Raw genomic sequence first — 24,036 nt, 5'->3', positions numbered from 1 at the left:
TGTAACCCTATTTTCTATGTGTTTGCTTAGCGGTCAATTTTTATGCTTCTGGGCAGATAACGCTTGTTGTTTTTTCCAGAAATTATGCACAGACCCTTTTGTCCTTGGACGTAAGTGGGTGTGACTTATAGTGTGGGAGGAGCAAAATGAGAATATTTGCCAATGAAATCTAAAAACATTTCCTTGGTGGCTCGCTAATGGTTATGTGTGAAACTTGTTAAAGCCCCATTGGTAGCAGGTGCCTCCATTGTTTATGTATGGCTGGAGATTACACTTAAGACAGCCTAGTGACTAGTTTACTGGGAGAGGCGGAGTAAGGCTATTAATAAGCTCGAGGATCATGTGAGAGAGACACATTTTGACACATTTGTCACTTTTGTCACCCATTGTCATGTTACACTTTTGTCACATTTTGTTACACTTTTCCTCATATTTTCACACATTACTCAGTACTTTACTTTGATTACAAAACACACTGTTTGTGCACCATTCCCCATTTTTGGTTCATTTCTCCATTTACACTAGTGTGTGGTTTATATCTGGATTATATCATCAACGAGGTTTGGAGGGTGAAGTGCTTGAAAGGGTACAGCAGGGAAGAAAGGTTGCTGGTTCTTTGAAAGCAGTGATAAGAAACAGGGAAGTGAGCATGGAAGTGAAAAAGTTACTACATGACAGTATTGTGATACCAACTCTAACGTACGGAAGTGAAGCTTGGACGTTGTTGGAAGGACGCAAGTCAAGAGTGAGAGCAGTGGAAATGAGTTATTTAAGAGGAGCCTGTGGAGTCACATGGAGAGATAGGCTGACGAATGAGAATATAAAGGAACGTTGTGGTGTTGATGTGGATGTGATAGGGAACGTTATGAGGAACACACTGAGTTGGTTTGGCCATGTGGAGAGGATGGAGGGTGAAAGACTGACGAAGAGAGTGTATGTGAGTGAGGTGGAGGGGGGAAGAGGGAGGGGGAGGCCGAGGATGAGATGGAGGGATGGGGTGGAGAGGTATATGAGAGAGGGGGGTGTGAGTTGGGAGCAGGGCAGTGAAATGGCGGGGGACAGGGCGGCTTGGAGGCGATTTGTTTGTGGCCACCCCAAACGGGATTGAGGCGTCTGGCAATAGATAGATAGATAGATAGAGTTCTCCTAGTTCCTTGATCTCTGTGGGTACATTGCTTCCACTGATTATAATCTGGTTAGGTAAGAAATAACTAGTTTCACATTTGTATTCTTAGGCCTATGTGAATTCCACTTTGTAAAATGAATCCTGATTTCTTCTTTGGTGTGTGTATGTTATAGTGTAAAGTTAGTTTTCTTGTGATTAATTAAGGGTTAAGATTGCACCGTAATATATACCCCCATAACACTACCTACAAGACAATTAAAAAAAAAAAAGTTTACAAAAAAAACAAAAGACAAAATTAATATGTTTACACAACCATTAACGATACATCTTAAAAGTCTCATTCGACACTGAAAGTTATCCAAATCTCTACAACATTCCTGCTTCGTTTTCTCTGCTCGGCAAGCCCTGTCCCATCAACCCTCCTCCTCACTTCCGGTCCCACTCTTCACACACACACACACACACACACACACACACACACACATATATGAGCTGCCCCCAACACAGCTCATCAGTAATGCTGCGAATCTTTTTCACTAGTCTACATCATGCTTCGGAATTGAAACCTTGGCGTGAGATATGATTAACAACTGTAAGTGGTCCTCACGGGAGTGGTCCCAAGTATACATTTTCGAGAATTAAGATTAGTTAAAAAACGCCAGTCACCGAGAAATCGAATACGTACGCTTTAGCTTCAGTGCCACCTTTTTTGGTTTTGCTTTTATAAAGCAAAAAAAAGCTTTCAGTCAGTAATAAAAGTCTTGCTTACCTTTGTACCATATGTCACTCAGCAGGTTTAAACAGAAGTCGTCGATTGTGTTTGACTCGCTTGAACTGGTTCGACTCGGCTCGGGTTTAATCGTCATGGCCTCTGCTACTGGCAAGTAAAATTTCAGAGTGATAGATGAACTCTATGCTTTTAAAGACAAAGAAATGGTACCAAAGTTTTAATCATACCAACTTCATGGTGGGATTCGGTGTCTTCCCAGTGATGATGATGATGCTGAAGCTGATGATGATGATGATAATGATGAGTGTATGGTAATATGGTAACCTACCGCCCCAGTCTTCCTGTCTGACGATTATATTTAACCCTCTTATTCCAAAAAGATGATAATGCTGCTGCAGCTGATGATGATAGTGACTTTGGTTACGGGTGTAGAGTATTCCTACTTGGCTTCCCATTATCACTACAGGACGATTATATTGACACCTTTCTCACCCAACAGATGATGATGACGATGATGAAGATGCTTGTGGTGATGGTGATGGTGGTCACTGGCGCGTTGTGTGAAGGCTCAGGATCTGATCCATCACAACAAGGAATCAATCAGTACTATCCCGGCTTCACTCCCCTCTCAGAGAATTGCACTCAGGTATGTACGGATTCATAGACAAATTCAAGTCCATCTGTTCAATCCTTGCGAAATGGTTACTGCACTCTGCCTTATTCAGGCTAGCACCAGGTTTTGTTCAGCTAAAAGAAGTCTTAGCAGCCATAGATAGGAGGGGAGCCTGCCATTCACTCACCTGATGTTGTGAAACTTTAGGTAATACTCAGTCAATCTGCCTATAGCTAGTCGCCTTAATTCCGTAAGGGGTGGGCACAAACAAACTGCCTCCATTTGGCCCTGTCCCATGCCATTTCGCTATCCTCTCTCCAACTTACACTCCCCTCTCTCATATACCTCTTTATCCCTCCGCCTCATCCTTGGTTTCCCCTTCCCTCTCCCCCTCTCCACCACACTCACGTACGTTCTCCTATTTAGTCCCTTACTCTCCATCCTCTCTATATGGCCCCTTACTGAAAAAAGAAGTGTTTTCTTGTAGTACAAAGAATAATGATCCAAGTTCGATGGTAACCATATACTTAAACGGGCGCCTGTTGGTCGGGTGAGTTAAAACACTCCAACCTTACATAGCCCATTAGGGAATACATCCAAGGCTGGTTGGTGTCCGCTTACATTATACACTCAAAGAAAAGCAACAGGTGCTCGTAAATGTTGGGCAAAGAAGCCTAGCCCTTTGATCCCTCTGCTCCTGATGGAGCAATAATGACAGAATGATATTTGTATACAAAACGTGGCAGACCAACAATATGATCTGAAAAGCTTCGTTGCAAGAGAATTTTAAAATGTTTTATGTAAAGAAATATAGAGACAGGGGTTTCTTTCCCGAATAAAATTGTCTGAGGTCAATGAAAACTTATCATCTGCTCGAACATACGCACGTCTCCAGCAATAGTTTTTGAACTATGTGACCTGACAATGTGCAAATATGTAATGTGTATATCTTACTGTATAGTTAGTTGTATAATGAAGAATATGTCTTAGTGTATAGCTTGTTGTGACTAGATCAGGGTATTTGCAGGTTACTGTAGTAAAATGTTAGCGAAATGTGATCACCACATAATCGCCCAGAGATCCTGCTTTCACTCTCACCTCTCGGGTCGAGACAGTAACAGAGAGGTTACCCCTCCAGTAAGACATGTAGAAGTTTACTTCAGTAAATCGAGAAGCCACTGTAACGGGGTTTCTCAACCTTCGTCAGCTATATTTATCCACTCCTGTTGCACAACTCCTGTCACACCTACTTGACTCAAATCCTAGCCCCATAAATATATAATATATATTAATATAAAAATTAAAATGTTCAGTCTTAGTCTAACCTTTCCAGGATACGTGCATGCACATAAGCACACCCTTCCTTAAGTGCCACCCTCCGTTCATGTTACCTGCTCTGCCTCTCCTCCTGTGAATATCCCCTTTCGGGAGTGTGTGCCCTCTCGGGTTCAGCCTCACTTAGGTGACAGACCTTTTAGAGAGACCTAATCCTCTCCTGGAATGCCATTCCCTCGAGGGGTACGCATCTCACGGTAATGGAAGGTCAAAATCTAGGGAAGTGTTACTCAAAGGATAGACTGTGGTCTTCAGTCCGGGCAATGACAAGCTTTAGTGTAGACCCTAGTGACTTTCTTCACTGTCCAGTATTTCAATCAGGTGAAAAGAGCAACTAAAAATTAGGAATTCTGAATTACTTTCTTCCAAGATTTTCTCAAACAATTGAGATTTCATGAAGATGTCTACTTAAAATGAGCTTGGCAACTGCAATGCTCTCTTAAAATGTATGTATTATTTAAATATTTCCTTTTATGATACGTTAGAGAAAACGTACCTGCGGAGTTTAGGTTTACAAAGCAGAGGAGTGACACAGCTGACCATAAGAGAAGCTATTGATTTTCCCAGTGGCTTAAAATAGTTCAAACTAACGTCTTGCTTACTAAATGGCATGCTATCATTGTTATCATCAGGATTTAATATTGGTAATTCGAGAATATAAGTCACAGTCGTCTGAACACCATATTAAGTATGTGTTACTGCAAGTGCCTTCAGTTTGTTGTCACTAGCTCTTTCAAATGGTGGGTCGACAGGATTATTGAAAAGTGTTAGTCTGGTAACCAGCGAACGGTTTGGTGGTTAAGTGGTGGTTGTGCTAAAGTGAACGTGGTTGCTGTCGTGAGGGTAAGAAGGTCAAGATATGCGCCATAAAAAATTTGTCACTTCCGATGGTGTGTAGAGGGTGGTACTACAGTGAACGTACTGTATTTGCATATTATTTATTCGTATAATATTGTTACTGGTACTGACACTAAAAGACTGCATCAGATTTAAAATCAGTTTAATTACAAATCTGGGGAGTAATTTCTTGAATCGTTTAGGCATTTTCCGATTATTTTAAAGTACTACCAGTAAAAGTAATTGTATCCTGGGATGTTTCATTATAGTAATCATACAGTTTTTTATGGACTTCTGCATAGAAGGTTAATGTGAGTGTACCTTCAATCAAAGTGAATGAGGAGTCCTGGTCTAGGAAGTTACAGCATATATATATATATATATATATACTGTAGAGAGAGAGAGAGAGAGAGAGAGTATATATCTACATATCTATCTATCTATCTATATCTAATATACTATAGCACTAGCCTTGTGTGTGTGTGTGAGTGTCTGTGTGTGTGTGTATGTGTATGTGTGTGTGTGTGTGTATTTTGGGCAACCAAAACTACGCAGTCAAATCGCACAAAATTGGCACAAAAATCGCAAAAAAATTCGCTGATGTGAAAAAACTTGGTCCCATCACGATTGAAAAACTTTTACTATATTTAATGAGTGATCACATTTTGACCAAAAAACGCCGCTCCCAGCGCCCGACAGGATTTTCGTAGAATTTTTTTGCCCATAGCTACAACTAAAATATACTATATCAGTAGCTGTGTGTGGGTGGGTGTATTTCGGACAACTTGGGTTCCATTCCTAAAGCTGCAAATAACATGATAAATTGGTTAGCTGCAAAAAATCCAGCTGACAACATTAGACTAGAACAGCACATAAATGTGACTCGGACTACCTGAAATGATCACAACGCGCGTGCAAGGCGCGAGGAAACGAGTGAGAAGCACGAGGAAACGAGTACAAATGCGAGAGCCCTCCACAGGAGCAAGTGTGAGGGGCCAGAAAGGCCCACAAGCACTTGTATTTATCTATATCTATCTATATATTTATATCATCATCATCAGCCATTAAGTGTCCACTGCAGGACTGGCCATTCCCTACTGAAGCAGGGACGATAAAGCCAATGTATCTCTAACCAGTGGTTTAGGCTGTCTGGTAGAGACAGTATGTAGGATGAGAAGTGTTTGTGAATGTGATTGTAATGTTGGAGTGACTTTGGATGTGTATGTAGTCTGTGAACCAAATGTAAGCAGCCCGCTTTAAGCTGACTTGGTGCAAGCATACTAGTATGCGACACTGGTTCAACCACAGCAACCCTTATGTCCACCAAAGCAGTAAGTGGCCCGGTGAATGCTTGCCAAAATTTTTACAACTCTAGTGAGAGGCGAACCCACGTCCACCAGCATGCGAGATGCACACTCTACCACTGTACTACAGAGGCTTCATCCACAGAGGTTCGCCATCTACTCACTCGATGTAGTGCTGCTCTCGGGTGTCTGCCCTTTCCTTTACTCCATCCTTCTTTCCTTCCATCCTCTTCTATCTTTCTTTCTTTCATTTTCTCCTCGTCCTTCTGCCTACAGGTGACTTTACACTCCCTCTTCTCTCTTTCCTTCATTCCTCTTACTTCTGCCTGTGGGTGACTCTACACTGAGCGATAAGCAAAATGGTTTCCTGTACACCAGGAAACCATTTACTACGCAGGGTGGTAACCATACAACCAAATTTTGGCGCCTCGTGGTTTAGAGGGTAATTACGGCACTCCAATCGGATTGAGCTGGTGAAGGTTTATATCCAAGGGATGTTTGGGGTTTATTGCTCACGTAATGCCACTCAGGGATGAATGTGGATGGTCACGCTCATCTTAAATGTCAGGACCAACTTGCCTAGCTCCGGACTCCTACTCTTCTCATGGGGCAATGTAGGATTGGATGATGGATGGACTGATATATATATATATATATATATATATATATATATATATATATATATATATATATATATATATATATATATATAATCATCCAATCCTACATTGCCCCATATATATATATATATATATATATATATATATATATATCCGTCCATCCATCATCCAATCCTACATTGCCCCATGAGAAGAGTAGGAGTCCGGGACTAGGCAAGTTGGTCCTGACATTTAAGATGAGCGTGACCATCCACATTCATCCCTGAGTGGCATTACGTGAGCAATAAACCCCAAACATCCCTTGGATATAAACCTTCACCAGCTCAATCCGATATATATATATATATATATATATATATATATATATATATATATATATATATATATATATATATATATATATCCCATTGGATCCCAGGGGTGCTGGGTGAGGCACTGCACTGGGAGGGTACTAAGTGTACCGCCCTCCGCCTGTCGGCTCATAGTCGCGAAGCTCATAGGTCCCTACCTGGGGGTCCCCTACTTTATAGACTTGAAAAATCCCAGTTCTGTCCAGTACTAGGGAGACTGGACTCCAGTGGGTTTAAGAGACTGATAGGTTTGCCAGTCATTAACCCATTGGATGCCAGGGGTGCTGGGCGAGGCATTGCACTGGGAGGGTACTAAGCGTACCGCCCTCCGCCTGTCAGCTCATAGTCGCGAAGCTCATAGGTCCCTACCTGGGGGTTTCCGACTTTATAAACACTTGAAAAATCCCAGTTCTGTCCAGTACTCGGGACACTGGGTTCCAATATATATATATATATATATATATATATATATATATATATATATATATATATATATATATATATATATATATATATATATATCGTCAGCCATTTGAGTGTCCACTGCAGGACCAGCCTATCCCAACCGAAGTGGGGACGATACAGCATATGTATCTCTACCAAGTGGCTTAGGCTGTCTGGGAGAGATTGTATGTAGGGTGAGGAGTGCTTGTAAGTGTTATTGTTGTGTTGGTGTGGCTTTGGATGTGTGTGTAGTTTGTGAACCAAGTTTAATCAGCCCACACAAGCCAACTGAGTGCAAGCATACTTTATAGTATGTGACACTGGTTCAACCACAGCATCCCTAATCTCCAACAAAACAGTACATGGTCGGAAGAATGCTCTCAAAGTTTAATACCCTGGTGGGGCGCGAACCCTCGTTCTTCAGCGTACAAAAACGTACACTTTACCACTGTACAAAAGGGGCTCCGTAAATATATATATATATATATATATATATATATATATATATATATATATATATATATATATATATATATATATATATATATATATATATATATTGCCAGACGCCTCAATCCCGTTTGGGGTGGCCACAAACAAATCGCCTCCAAGTCGCCCTGTCCCCCGACATTTTACTGCCCTGCTCCGACCTCACACCCCGCGCTCTCCTAGACCTCTCCAGCCCATCCCTCCATCTCATCCTCGGCCTCCCCTTCCTCTTCCCCCCTCCACCTCACTCACATACACTTTCTTCGTCAGTCTTTCACCCTCCATCCTCTCCACATGGCCAAACCACCTCAGTGTGTTCCTCATAACGCTTCCTATCAGATCCACATCCACACCACAATGCTCCTTTATATCCTCATTCGTCAGCCTGTCTCTCCATGTGACTCCACAGGCTCCTCTTAAATAACTCATTTCCACTGCTCTCACTCTTGACTTGTGTCCTTCCAACAACGTCCAAGCTTCACTTCCATACGTTAGAGTTGGTATCACAATACTGTCATGTAGTAACTTTTTCACTTCCATGCTCACTTCCCTGTTTCTTATCACTGCTTTCAAAGAACCAGCAACCTTTCTTCCCTGCTGTACCCTTTCCAGCACTTCACCCTCCAAACCTCCATCCTTACTCATCACACTACCCAAGTACTTAAACTTACTCACATTTTGCAATTCCTCACCATCCAACCTCGCTGTCCATTCACTGACTTCACCTCTCTCAAAGACCATCACTTTACTCTTCCCTACATTCACCTTTAGATTCCGTTTCTTACACACTCTCCCAAACTCATCCACCAAGCCTTGTAGCTCCCCTTCGTCTTCACTCAACAACACAATATCATCTGCAAACAACAATACAGGGAGTTTCCAAACACTATCCTCTCTCACCAGGGCCACTCCAACATCCACTACCCTACCTGTACCTCTTTTATAACCCCATCCATGTACAGATTGAACAACCATGGAGACATGACACATCCCTGTTTCAACCCAACTTTCAAAGAGAAAAAATCACTTAGTTCACCATCCACACGCACTGCAACCTTCGCACCATCGTACATACTCTTCACAGCATTCAACAACTTCCCATCTACTCCATATATTCTTAACACTTTCCACAATCCTTGTCTATCCACCCTGTCATATGCTTTCTCCAAATCCATGAAAGCTGCATACAACTTCTTTCCCTTCTCTAGAAACTTTTCCACTAAAGATCTAAGAATGAATATCTGATCTACACAACCTCTTCCCTTCCTAAAGCCTTCCTGTTCTTCTCCAACTAATTTCTCTGTTCTTTCTCTAACTCTGTCAATAAGTATCCTACCATACACTTTTCCTATTATACTAAGAAGACATATCCCCCTATGATTACCACACACTTCTTTTTCCCCTTTTCCTTTGTACAAGGGAATAATTATACCTGACTTCCAATCCTCCGGGACTCTACCTTCCTCCCAGGCCAATCTGCACATCTTCCACATCCATTCTACAACTATCTCTCCCCCATACTTCAGCATTTCACCACACACTCCATCAATTCCTGGGGCTTTCCCCGATTTAACTTTCTTCATTGCTCCCACAACTTCTATCCTACTGATTTCTTCCTGTCTTCTCACCTCCCTCCTTCTCCCAGCCATTCCCCAGCCACTTATACTCGCATTACTTCCATCCCCTATGTTCAACAATTCCTTAAAGTGTTCTCTCCATCTGCTCACTTTTTCTCTCTTCTCTACTAGTAATCTACCATTTTTATCTTTCACTCCCCTGCTAACTTCACTTCCACCCTGTCTTACTCTTTTCACCTCTTTCCAGAACATTTTCTTACAGTCCCTCCACTTTTCACTCAAATTTCTTCCAAATTTCTCATCCACTCTCTTCTTACTCTCTCTTACTAATCTTTTCACCTCTCTCTTTCTCTCTACATATAACTCTCTCTTCCACCTCTCAACTTCTTCCACGCCCCTATTTCTCATCCATTCATTGTATGCTTTCTTCTTTTGTGCAACATCTCACCTCTTCAGTCCACCACGCTGTTCCTTGCACCCCCCTCCGTCTTCTCTTCACCCCCACACCTCATCACATGCTGCACATATTTCTTCTGTAAATATCCTACACACACCTTCCACGTCTCCCATCTGCTCCAATTCATATTTGCCCAATCGTTCCTCCACTTCTCTCTTATACTCTGCCTTTTTCTCATCCTCTTGTAACCTTTCCACTCTCCTTGCAACTACTCCTTCCTGTCGTCTTTCCCTTCTTCTATTCCTCCATCTTACTTGCATTTTAATTCTGGCCACCACCAAGTAGTGGTCAGAAAGTCCACTCCCCCATTACACATCTTCGCATCCTTTCATCCACACACACATAATCAATCATTGCCTTCCTTTCATTCAGTTCACCATCCACCCTTCTCATCACTCGCCATGTATACCTGTGGATCATTTTATGCCTGAAGAGGGTATTGGCTATCACCAACCCCCTCCCAGCACAAATGTCCACTAACGCACTCCCATTCTCATCTATCTCAGCAGGCCCACCCCACTCAACAACTATTCCATCCACCTTCACATTCCCAACTTTACCATTCATATCACCGACCAAAAACACTCTCTCATTCCTTGCAAACTTTTCCATGCACGCTTCTACATTTGTCCAGAACTCTTCTCTCACTTTTCTAGCACGATCTTGCGTTGGCGCATACACACACACAATCGCCCACATTTGTATATATATATATATATATATATATATATATATATATATATATATATCCGAAATAGCTGATAGTGTAAAAAAAAAAACTTCTTTAAAAAACTTTGAGGAAATGAATTATAGTTTTCTTCAAAGTACACCAATTAAGACTCTGTACATTTGTCCCAGCCCTTTTATTATTCCTGGAAACACTTTCTATCGTCATCTTTTGTCACCTTGTTCAGAGGCTCCTGTGATTTTTTCCTGGATTTCCACTATGTTGTAAAATCTTCTAACTAAATCTAAGCGAACAAGGAAAAAAAAAACAATCACATGGAGAGAGATCTGGTGAGTACGGGGGGGGGGGAGATAAGAGTACAATGATGTCGTTTTTGGCGAATAACAGCTGAACTGACAATGTGGAGTGTGATGGGGCATTGTCGTGTTACAAGAACCTTTTCTGGGTGCACCATTTTTTCTGGACATTGTGTCTGGTGCTTACCTGCAGACGCTTCAGCACTGTAAAGTAACACTCCTGGTTCACAGTTTGTTTATGGGGAACAAATTGTTGAACGACTCCCTCAATGTAAAAAAAAAAAAAAAAAAAGATCAACATTTCCTTGATGTTCGTCTTGACCATATGCACTTTTGGGGGCTCTTGGAGATGTTGGCGACTTTCACCGACTGGACTGCACAAGACATCCAGTCTAGGGGACCAGTTGTGGAGGCAGCATGAAACAAAATGCTCGTAGATCAGCTAGACGGACCTCCTCCCCCCTAACGATTAGAATCGGGGGAATGCCTTCACCCAGGTCGGCCGCCTGGAGCAGATTGTAGGCTATAAGGTGAAGAAAGTCGTGGCTCTGAGCTGGGACGACTGGGTGTAGGCACTGATGGACGCCTCCCCTTCCTGGACATACTCGTCACTGCACACAAAGTAGTATTCAAGACTACAGATTTCAGCAAGCCCCCGAACAAATGACTGCTTGAATGGAGACAGTAAGTGTCCCAGAGGTTACCTGCTCTCCACCAATAGCATCTGCATCAGGAGAGCCCTCTCCCATTGCCCCATTTGGAAAGATGCCCACCAGGAACTAGTACGCATGACTCAAGCCCTCATTAACAACGTCTACAGTAACACTGACGTGTCCAACGTACTTACGAGACCCATGGACAAATACTACGCTCACCAAGACACCAGTACACCCACAACCGGTGAACACATCAAGATATACTACAGAAATACATGTCTACACGATACAAGACGAAGGAGATCATCAAGGGCATTGCATAGAGAAATGTACGCCCTACAGACCCGGAACAACACATTGCCCTCATCATCTACTACAAAACAAGGAAAACAGCCCATCTTCTGCTTCATAACCGACCCACCATGACCAAGACGCCCTTCAAGAGGACCATTTCATTTACCAGCATGACTGCAACAGTGAGGAGTGTGGACCTCACTCATACATTGGAATGACATAGACCAGACTCTCGAGGTGCCTCAGTTGTCACCTGCATAATGGGGACATCAAGAACCACTCTGGAACCCTACACAACTCTCAGCTGACATGACAGGACCTGGATGAGAACACCAAAATAATCGACAGAGAACAAGTCCCTCACTGCCTCTTGATTCTAGGGGCGATCTACATTATCACAAAACAATCTACAATAAACACACAAGTCGAAGAGTCTGATATCCTACCATCATCTACACACCACACAAGCTCAGCCAATGAAGCAGTCAGCTCCACCCACCTGTCTCATCCAAAATTCACCTGAATCGTATAAAAGCGCCACCCACTATAGAACCATCAGATTCTGCCTGAAGATGGGACAAGATAGTTCCAAAACGTCGCTGCCCTTTGGGGAACTCCTAAAGAAACTTCAAGAAAAATCACAGAAAAACTGTACGGCAAAGAGACACCGTGTATAGGTAAAACAATAAAGGATAATATACCATAACTTTCAACCTCGTTTGCCTCCAAGAATATATATATATATATATATATATATATATATATATATATATATATATATATATATATATATATATATATATATATATATATATATATATATATATATATATTGTTACGGAACAGAGAAAGATAATGTACACTTTAAGTGAGAATGCTAAAAATCACTACTGTCCCGTAAAGTTCCAGGTTCAAAACAAAAGAGTTAGGTAAAATTACAAGTTAAAGTTTAATGCACAAACTAACAACAAAACATTCAGAACTCATAAGGATAATGTAATGGCAAATAAACAGGTTAAATATATGGTTAACTGCAATAGCCTCTATTTAACACGAAATTAGCAAGAGTAAATTTATCTAAGTCAGCCCTGATAAAATGAGATACCAGATAATACTCAGTGAATGCCAGATAAATTACCACAGATACAAACTATTATCAAAAATGACTGATATAAAACCCTACACTAATCACAAAGACCCCACTAGGCCCACGAATCAACCCTATGCTATACAGTACAAGAAAAAATACGACAGTTATACTCAAATTACACACGGCTGCTAGATGTTTGGAGATTTCTTGAGCACTCACAATAATAATATCTGTACAGGGGAGGACAGAGATGTGAACAAAATGAGGAGCAGATCTAAGTGGCAATGATGCAGAGACTGAGCTCATTATATAGGGGCCAGCAGAGCTTGATACAACTTGTAAGAAGGACGCACAAATGAAGCCATGGGGACAAAGAGTTGACAATCCCACAGGTTCAACATAAAGAACGACTTACTCTACTATAACGGTAGAAGGGGGGAACTGAGGCAGAACACGCTCGTGATCAAACATGCAGCAACTGTGCGTTAAAATTACACAAAGGATGATGAAATCATAGGCTATGTAACACCTCCCCACAAAGAAAAAGAAATTTACAAAGGAAATTTCTTATTACTCTAAAACAATCTGTACATGGCATTACAGAACATGCAAATGTCTTTCCTAATGTTACAAAACATGAGATCTCCTTAGCACGTTCAGTCATAGGTACTTGCCAGTATCCCTTTAACAAATCAAACTTGCTTATATACCTAGCCTTTCCGATCTTGTCCATGCAATCTTCCAAGCGAGGGAGAGGGTAAGTGTCTGTTTTGGTTATCTGATTAACACGTCTGTAGTCAATGCAAAGCCGCTGTGACCCACCTGGCTTAGGGACCAGAGTGACAGGAGAACTCCACTCGCTCTGACAGGGCTCAATCATCTTGTGGTCCAACAGGTAGCCAAGCTCCTTCTGGATGAGAGGAACTTTCACTGGGTTCACACGGTAAGGAGGCAATTTAATTGGCTTTGCGTCTCCAACATCGACATCATGCATCAACACAGTGGTTCTTCCTGGAGTAGCACGGAACACTTGCGGGTACTCCTGCAGTAATGCCGAAAACTCCTGCCTTTCCTTGGGAGGTAGATGAGAAAGCTTAGTCTGGAGATCATTCATGATATCAGGATTCTTCCCCAGACTATCACTCAGGCTCATGCTGCATGGGAGAGCTTCACTTGCAGACTCGGGTGGAACAGCTACAGTGGAGACTGGATTATTTTCGTCCCGCCTGTGATATAACTTTAGCATGTTGATGTGACAAAGTTGCTTGCTCTTTCTACGATGTGGTGTGGCGATGACATAGTTGACATCACTGAGTTTCTTCTCCACGAAATAAGGACCACTAAACTTGGCTTGAAGAGGTTGTCCATGAACTGGTAGCAGAATCAAAACCTGATCTCCTGGCTGAAAGTGGCGTAACCTGGACTTCTTATCATACCAAGTCTTCATCTTCTCCTGAGCAGCTCCTAAATTCTCTCTCGCCAGCTGTAAAGCAGTGGACAGCCGTTCTTTGAAATTCATCACATACTCCAGCAGGTTGACGTCATCTTCCTCCGACAGCCAGCATTCCTTGAGTAACTAAATCTTTCGCGCACGGTAAGTTTCAATAAGTTTTCTGATCCCGGAATTTTCACTACGAAGCCGCCCGGCCGGTGAGCGTGCGCGCGGGCAAATTGAGCGAATGAAACACATTCTTGCCTTATTTTCGCCCCCAAAAAATCAATGTATTCTCATGAAACCTATTTCGATGTATGCATGGATGTTTGTTTTATCTGATAAACATGACCAGAACACAGGAAAACAACAGCACAGAAAGTTATGAGCCATGGAAGGCATGTCGAGTAAACATTTTTGAGTTCCCAACATCGCCGTTTGAATGTTTTCCATCCTACAGGAAAATGATCTAATAATTTTTTATAGAGAATTTCATCAGCTTTCTAACGAAACCAATCTGGTTTAGATACGATGTATACTTTTCGAGAAAATGGTCAAAAACTGAGAGCCATTTTCGAAAAATTTTCACTGACCTCTGAGAGCTAAGTTTTCCCAGGGACCTAACGTTTTTATTACATAGTAATATGCCCCCATTATCCAGCTTTCCCACTGTGACGGGAAAACCCCATACGCCTCATAGTTCTCGAGTAACTCGAAAAAAAGTACAAGGCACTCCGTGCGTTATTGACTTTCGTTATGCGCGCATGGCGTACGCAATGTTCCCGTCTACGTAAACACGAATTATTATGAGTAATATTACATATTTATGTATTGTACATATATAGAATTTCCTGCTCTTCATCATGGTTCAAACGTGAAATCGATACGTCCAATAGTTTCCGAGTAATTGGCAGAGAAAATGAGAGTATTACTACGAGCCTTTCTCAATGGTAACAGCCGGGAAGAGACACTCATTTCCACCGTCTTTTATCGAACAACACGTAACATAATGCTTACATTTTGGTATTGATCATACGTAGAATTTAGTGGTATACATAAGAACATAAGAACATAAGAAGAGAGGATAACTGCAGTAGGCCGGTTGGCCCATGCTAGGCAGCTCCTAGAAGAGTAACTGAACTACTAGAATGAGATAAGGATAGCAAAGAAGAAGGCTCTCCCCCGCCCTCCAAACCCTCCAGCCGAAGCCGGCAGGAAAAAGTCAGAAAGAACACCACGCCGTATAGAAAAACTGGCGTGGACATTTTACAGGAAAGTGTGAAAGGAGAATAGAGACAATCATAGTGTAACCTGAAAAGAAAATTTATTTTTTAGTTAGTATTGGTTATAATATTTTCTTTATTCTATATCCACCCCTTATTTGTCATATGCTTATCTAGCCTATGCTTGAAACTCTCAATGGAAGAGGCAGCAACTACTTTACTAGGTAGCTTATTCCATTCGTCTACTACTCTATTACCAAACCAATTTCTACCGATTTCCTTTCTGAAACGGAATTTTCTAGTTTGAAACCATTATTTCTAGTTCTATCCTGTATGCTCACTTTAAGTACCTTGCTAATATCTCCCTTATTTATACCATTCATCCACTTAAAAACCTCAATTAAGTCTCCCCTTACTCTACGCCTCTCTAGCGAATGCAGACTTAGTCTTTTCAGTCTGTCTTCATATGACAGGTTCCGGACGTCATGTATCATTTTAGTCATTCTTCTCTGTACATTTTCTAACGAATTAATATCCATTCTATAGTAAGGACACCAAAATTGTACTGCGTAGTCTAAATGTGGCCTTACTAATGCTAGATAAAGTTTCAGTATTACTTTAGATGATCTATTGCTCACGCTTCTCGAAATAAATCCTAGGACCCTATTTGCTTTATTTCTCGCATTAATGCACTGTTGCCTAGGTTTAAGGTCGTTACTAATCATAACTCCTAGATCTCTCTCGCATTCCGATTTGCTAATTTCTTTGTTATCTAAGCTGTATTTAGTATCTCCAATGGTCTTGCCTACGTTAAGTACTTTACATTTTTCAACGTTAAATTCCATTTGCCAAGTTTTAGACCATTTGGACAATGTATCGAGGTCTTTTTGTAAGTAATGGCAATCGTCAGTCGAGTTAATGATACGCCCTATTTTTGTATCGTCGGCAAATTTGCTGATTCTGCTATTGACTCCTAAGTCTAGATCATTTATATATATGATAAATAATAAGGGACAGTACTGAACCCTGTGGTACACCGCTAGTTACTAATCCCCAGTCCGACTTAGTTCCATTTATTAATACTCTCTGCTTTCGTCCTTTCAGCCAGGATTCTATCCATTTTAAGATATCGCCGTCTATACCGTGTGCTCGAACCTTTCTAACTAACCTTTCGTGTGGGACTCTATCAAAAGCTTTACTAAAGTCCAGATAAATAACATCGTAAGCTTTATCGCTATCTACTGCCTCATAGACCTCCGAGTAGAATGACAACAAATTTGTGAGGCAGGATCGTCCTTGCCTGAATCCGTGCTGACTTTCGTTTATAAGATTAAATCTTTCTAAGTGTTCTCTAATCTTATTTGCCAAAATTGACTCTAACATTTTTCCTACTATTGACGTTAGACTTATCGGACGATAATTCACAGCTGATTTATCACCCTTTTTAAAGATGGGCACTACGTTTGCGGTTTTCCACGCCTCTGGAACTTCTCCTGAACTTAAAGAGTCATTAAATAACGTTAAAAGTGGCTGACATAATTCTTCTTTGGTTTCTTTTATAATTTTTGCATATATATCGTCCGGACCTGGCGATTTTTGAGGTTTTAACTTGTTAATTTCTTTCAATACGTCCTCCTTACTAATGGTTATTTTACTAAGAATATTTTCCGTATTCTCATGGTAAATATTTGCTGCTTGAGGGACCAGGCTTAGATTTTCCTTGGTGAATACTGATATGAAATAATTATTTAGGATGGAGCACATTTCTTTATCTTCACTGGTAATGTCACCTGATTCTGTTCTGAGTGGTCCTATCCTATCTTTATTTTTCGTTCGGTACATTTGATAAAAACCCTTGGGGTTTACTTTTGATTCACTTGCAACCTTAATTTCATAACTTCTCTTTGCTTTTCTTATCTCCCTCTTTACTTCTCTATTTAAAATTGTGTACCGGTTACGTAAGTGTTCCTCTCCACGTTTTATTTTTCTATATATTCCTTTCCTTTGGCCTATGAGAGATTTTAATCTGTTGTTTAACCATCTTGGTTCTGAATTGTTAGTTCTAAACGGTTTGAAGGAATATATCTATCTTGGCCTCCGTATATTATATTTATTAACTCGTTATACTTCTCACTGGTCGAACGTCTGTTTGGTACTGGAGCTGAGTTAATTTCCGTCACCTGGACTACATTCCTATCTACCACCTCCCCCTCACAGACACCTGACGGACGTCCCACGTGCTTCCTGCGCCTGAACTATGACCTGGGGATCCCCACTAACCTGACATTCCCTCAAATAGCTAATCTCCCTGTGGAATACCGTTCGAAAATAAGCTCTTAAGCCATCGAAATCTCCTAGACGAAAATTAGGAACGGTGGAGGTATTTTCAGTGGAACAGACATCCCAAATAAATTTGAACTTAATTTCTTCATGATCGCTATTACCAAGTCGTCCACCAACCTCTATATCGCTAATGATATTTTCTTTATTAGCTAAAACCAAATCTAGTATATTATTACCTCTGGTGGGCTCCCTGATATACTGATAAAGGAAATTATCCTGTACTACCTCTAGAAATTCCTCTGACTCTGCATCTCCTGTCTGATTTCTCCAATCTATCCTTGGCAGATTAAGGTCCCCAACAATTATTACTAAGCTGGACTGTGATGCTTTCCTAATTTCCTCCCAGAGGTATTTACTATCAGCCCTACTTAATTTTGGAGATCTGTAAATTGCTCCTAAGACTAATTTCTCCCTATTGTTACTAATTTCAACCCAGACACTTTCTGTGTCCCTATTTACTTTAATGTCTGCTTTATTGTAACAGTTCAGTGAATCCTTTACATAAATAGCTACCCCTCCCCCCTTTCTTCCCTGACGGTTTGACACAAAAATATTATAGCCTTTTATCTGATATTCTGCTAAAAATTCTCGAGTGTCTGTATTCATCCAAGTTTCACTAATAACGGCAATGTCTATTTTCTCTGTACAAATTAAAGCCCTCAGTTCATCCATTTTATTACGTAAACTCCGGCTGTTTGTGTAGTACACTTTCAGATTATTACGAGTAGTTATGCCTTTACCTTGGCATTTACTGTTATTTATTTTATTACTAACTGGGAAACTCTTTACTTTACTAATATAACAATTTTTTGTACTATCGCTTATCGCCCTTCTATCATCGCTTGTTCTATCATCTATCATCGCCTGCTCAATTTGAGGTGCCTGAGTGGATGTATCTACACTATTGGTTGAACTTTTGTTCTTAATTTTGCAAGTATCGATGCATCTATCCAAACATGGTAATAATGATTTCTGACTGTAGTTGCTGCATCTTCCTGTACACCTACTTCTCAATCTCGAAAAAATCCCTCCAACTCCCTATCTATCATTCCAGCTAAAACAGTAACTCCTTGCCTGCTAAGATGAGTCCCATCCCTACTATACAAGGCACTTCGTCCATAAAACCGGTCCCATCTGTCTATGAAAGGTATTGTATTATCTTTGCAATACCTTTCAAGGCGGCAATTAAACCCTATTGCCCTGCTCAACCATTCCCTTCCAACCCGCCACCTTGGTAAAACACCAAGCACTACAGGGGTTCCTCCCCTCTCCCTAACCTTTTCTAACATCAACTTGTACCTTTTCCACAGTACCTCACTCTTACGGCTACTAATATCATTGCCTCCTACACTGAGGCACACAGTGGGTTTGTCACCACTTTCCTTTACGATATTTGAAATTTTATCTACCACATTAGCCACCCTGGCCCCTGGAAGACACACATGTTTAGCGAGTGGAGTATACATGGCCCTGTTCAGATATCTCACCTGGGAGTCTCCAACAACAACAACATTTTCTTACCTTTCTCGTGCTGTTTATACTTACCTGAACTGGAAGTTCTCTCACCGTCCTTCTCCTCTACTTCCCTCTCTGCCTTCCCCTTCACATTCGTCCCGTAGTGTGTCGAATGTATTAGTTGTCTTAATTTCCGTTTGCTTTTTAAGAGTGAACTTCGTTGCACCCTTGTTAACAAGTGTCCAACCTTCAGCCTTTTTCTCTTTCTCCTCCAACATCTCCTCCAACAATTCCCTCATTTGTGCCTTCTCCTGCCTGAGAATTTGTACCTCCCGCTTCAGTTCGAGAAGTTCCTCCTTTAATTCAAGGTAGTCCTTTTCAGTACCTGCAGTGGGGACACAGCTCTCTGCCGAGGAAGCCATTACGCACTAGTTCACACAAGGTAGCACACACTATCACGGGTCACTACGGGTCACCACAACACACTCACTCACGGATCACTAGCACAGCACTATCGCTGATCACTACAACACACTAACACAACCACTATCACAGATCACTAAAGCACACTAGCACAACACTACCACAGGTCTCTAGCACGTCTGAGCTGACTGGCCTCATGAACATCGATAAGTCAAACAGTTTTCGAGTAATTGGCCGACAAAGTTAGGTGATTACTCCGAGCGCTTTTCACTGATAACAACCGCGAGTGAAAAAAAACATTTCCCTCCCCTTTTCCCCCAAAAAAGCTTCCCAATGCTTAGATTCCGGTATGGATCATACGTTTATTTTTGTGGTATTGATGATGGTTGTAACAGGAAATCTGAAAGTCTCATATTTTTCGAGTAATTGGCAGACAAAGTAAGGTTACTCTTCCGATCGCTAACAACTTTTACACACACTGTAATTTCCTTGTACACTTGCTAGAAGACTATGCTACCAATTGTTTTTCACACTATCTGTACATACTATAACATCTTCCATGGGTGTTTTCCTATGGTTATAACCTACTACACATAAACATTACTTCTAATTTTACTGCTGTGGAGAATTACTTTCTTTCATATGTGTAATCTGTTGGAGGAAATGGTTATTTCTCTGGAAATTGGAGAGGTTATGGTAATAGATTATCATATATATAAAACAAATTTGAAGAACTCACTTCCTCCAGGGGTGTTGATCCACTTTGACCAGGGATTTGAAGATGAGGAGTTATGTAGTGTGAGTGTGTGAGTGTGTGTGTGTGTGTATGTGTGAGTGTTTGAGTGTATGTGTTAGTGTGTGTGTGTGAGTGTCGGTGAGTGTGTGTGTGAGTGTGTGTGTGAGTGTGTGTGAGTGTGTAGGTATGTTAGTGTGTGTGTGAGTGTGTGTGTGTGTGTGTGTGTGTGTGTGTGTAAGTGTGTGTGTGTTGGTGTGTGTAAGTGTGTGTGTGTTGGTGTGTGTGTGTGTGTGTGTGTGTGTGTGTGTGTGTGTGTGTGTGTGTGTGTGTGTGTGTGTGTGTGTGTGTGTGTGTGTGTGTGTCTGTGTGTGTGTACACTCCACTAGGGAATACTTTGCACGGTATGGAACCGTTCAAAGCAATCACCTACACAAAGTGGCACATCACAAACAGGACACATGTGACTTGTGTCCCTCCTCATCTTGCCCAGGGAACACAGGGTGCACCGCAGCCTTCTCCTGCCAGGGATCCTCTCCCGACGGTGCCCCAGTGTGTTGTCCAGCCGCATCCTATGGTTGACAAAGCGACGTCGCCTGCTGGGCTGGATTCCTGGGTGTCCCTGGTCCTCTTCTCCTGGAGGTGCAGCTGCAGGCCCGGGCATCACAGCGACAGCGGGTTCTCCCGACGGACCAGGAAGTGGTGATGGCTCCCTCTCCACCTGCACTGGTTCCTGAACTGATGGTGGTGGTGGCTCCTGTGCTGGGACTCCTCCTGCAGTTGGTGCTCCTGGCTGGTCCTCGTCCCCTCTTGGTGGCGCAGGAGCCATTGGTGTGGGCAGCTCTGTGGTTGCTGCATCAGGTGCTGGGAGTCCTCCTGGCCGTTGGGTTGGAAGATCAGGGGCGTGGTGGATGACATGCCCTGACGGAGGCCACTCTGCTTCGTCGAAGAAAAGGAGCTTGTCGATTATTTCTTCGAGAAACTCCAGCAGAGTGACCTGCCTCCGTACGGTCTTTTTGTACAGGGCGAAGGCATTAAACAACGCCATCTGGATGAGGTAGAACGTAACCTTCTTTGTCCACTTGACGGTCCGGCGTTGCATAGGGTAATCTTGGACCATTTGGTCAAAGTGGTCTACCCCACCCATATGGCGATTGTAGTCAACCACCACGACGGGCTTGTTGATGGTCTTCTGGACGTATCTGGTCGTCCCGTCACGTGCCCTGGTCTTCCCTCGAACCCGCTTTGGGATGGTGTCTTCGCTGTGGAAGGTGGAGATCATGTTGACGATGCGCTTGTCCTTCCACAGCAGCACCATCACATTATCCTTGCTCATCCATGTGATGCCCGGCGCCGGTAGATCCCTGCCCCGTGCGATGTCCTGCAGCTGCTTCGGTGCTCCTCTAGCCAGGCGTAGGGTCCCACACACGTAGGTTCCTGCAGTGAAGAGGAGTTTGCACAGGGATACAGAGTTGTAATAATTGTCCATGTAAACTTTGTATCCCTGATCCTTCAGCGGCTCTACGAGGCCCATGACCGTCTGCTCCAAGGTCTTCCTCTGCCCCGTATACACGTCAAAGTTGAAGATGTAGCCCGAACAAGCCTCAGCCAGGATGTAAAATTTGATGGCATACTTGGCAGGCTTCATTGGGTTGTAGACGCGGAAGCTGAGCCTCCCCTTCCAAGCCAATGATCCCTCATCCAGGCTGAGATTTTCTTCGGGCTAGTAGGTGTTCCTGAACCGCTGAAGGAGGTACTCGAGTACCGTGCGAACCCTGATGAGCCGGTCTTGACTGTCCCCGGGGATGGCAAGCGAGTTGAACGTGTGGAAGTGTTTCAAGATGGCCCGAAACTGCCTTCCACTCATCACTTGCGAAAACATGGGGTAGTTGTGCACCCTGGACCGATGCCAGTAATGCCTGATGGTCGGCATTGTAACTACCCCCATGAGTAAGTAGATCCCCAGGAACCTGGCCATCATCTCTTCACTACAGATAAACCATGAGTCCAAACCAGTCCCCAAGAATGCTGCGTAGTTGTTTGTCTCGCGGGTTAAGTACGCCAACAACTCCCTGGTGAAGAATAGTTGGAAAAACTGCAGAGGAGTTGTTGGCGTCTCAACCTTCATCCCAGGGGATCCGGTAAAGGGCCCATTTGCTGGCGTGAATGGGCCACTGCTCCACCCCTCGTCACGTGCGTCAACACCAGTCACACGGGTCGCAGTGGGTCGGGGTTCCGACACCCTTGTGCCTCCTCGGCGACCCCTTGGCTGGCCTCCATGGCCACGCTGAGGACCGCGGCGTCTTCGTGGCGGGGAAGGTGTCGGTGATGGAGAGGACGACGACACTCTCTCCTCTTCGGGGTCGGTGCGGGGTTCTCCTCTTGGGGCCCGGCCAGGGGAGGATGACACAGTCGCATCCTGCACCAGTTCCAGTGCCGAAAGTGCACGACGTGCAGGTGCCAGTGTCATGTAACTCGGCCCTGACGGGGACGTTAGGCCGGCAAAGGGGTACCTGGAGGCAAAAGGAGGAGAGACAGCGGTCGCTCTTGGTCCCACTGGTCCGATAGGAGGCGATGCCTCTTCTTCAAGTGGGGACAACGGCTGGGTTGAACCATGGGACACCGGTGGTGTTGGTGTCCGCTCCCGTCTTGTCAGGCGTGGTGTTTCAGACGCCTCAGGGGTTGGATCATCTATGTCAACCCAGTCCTCCTCACTTGAGGCACCGCTTATCTCCTCATCCTCCTCGCTAGTCGTCTCCTCCTCAAACAGAACCTTCTGCCACTCCTCAGCTGACAATCTCTTCCTTTCCATCTTGACTAATGTAGCTTGGCAGTAATAATTCTCACAAAAGTTCAATGTCTTTAGGTTCTGTGCTGTAAAAAAAAAAAAGATATTATCCACCCTCACGCAACAACTTTCAATACGAGCGTCACTACACAGGTGATGTTATATATGTCCAAAGGACCAATCGCTGCACCATATACGATCATTTCGCAGGGACGATCCCTGTTAGTTGTTTTTCCATGCTCTCATAACTGTTTATTGCCCTCCGTGTGTGTGTGCCATCCCCAAATATATCTATCTATCTATCTATCTATATATATATATATATATATATATTTTTTTTTTTCCTATTTTTTCCTAATTTTTTTTTCTCTCTCTCTCTCTCTCTCTAGCCCCTCTCTCTCTCTCTCTCTCTCTAGCCCCTCTCTCTCTCTCTCTCTCTCTCTCTCTCTCTCTCTCTCTCTCTATAACCCCCCTGTATCTCTCTCTCTCTCTCTCTCTCTCTCTCTCTTCGTCTATATCCCCCCTTCATCTCTCTCTCTCTCTCTCTCTCTCTCTATAGCCCCCCTTTATCTCTCTCTCTCTCTCTCTCTATAGCCCCCCTTTATCTCTCTCTCTCTCTCTCTCTCTCTTCCTCTATATCCCCCCTTCATCTCTCTCTCTCTCTCTCTCTATAGCCCCCCTTCATCTCTCTCTCTCTCTCTCTCTCTCTCTCTCTCTATAGCCCCCCTTTATC

At 42.9% G+C, this 24,036-nt stretch overlaps 1 protein-coding gene across 1 annotated transcript in view; it reads left to right on the top strand.

Annotated features, from left to right (window-relative positions):
• The first annotated feature begins 2,364 nt into the window (after positions 1-2,364).
• Positions 2,365-24,036, top strand: part of LOC145393781 (type-2 ice-structuring protein-like) — a 260,566-nt gene continuing 238,894 nt past the window's right edge. Inside the window, exon 1 of the mRNA XM_080267830.1 lies at positions 2,365-2,502. Within this exon, the coding sequence (XP_080123956.1) occupies positions 2,368-2,502 (135 nt within the window). The 5' untranslated portion in view covers positions 2,365-2,367. The remainder of the gene's footprint in view (positions 2,503-24,036) is intronic.

Source organism: Coenobita brevimanus, chromosome 25 (assembly GCF_032717465.1).
Source record: "Coenobita brevimanus isolate Jiangsu-jjx chromosome 25, ASM3271746v2, whole genome shotgun sequence".
Taxonomy (NCBI): domain Eukaryota; kingdom Metazoa; phylum Arthropoda; class Malacostraca; order Decapoda; family Coenobitidae; genus Coenobita; species Coenobita brevimanus.
The sequence above is the reverse complement of the archived record's forward strand: the minus strand, read 5'-3'. Positions and strand labels throughout refer to the sequence as shown.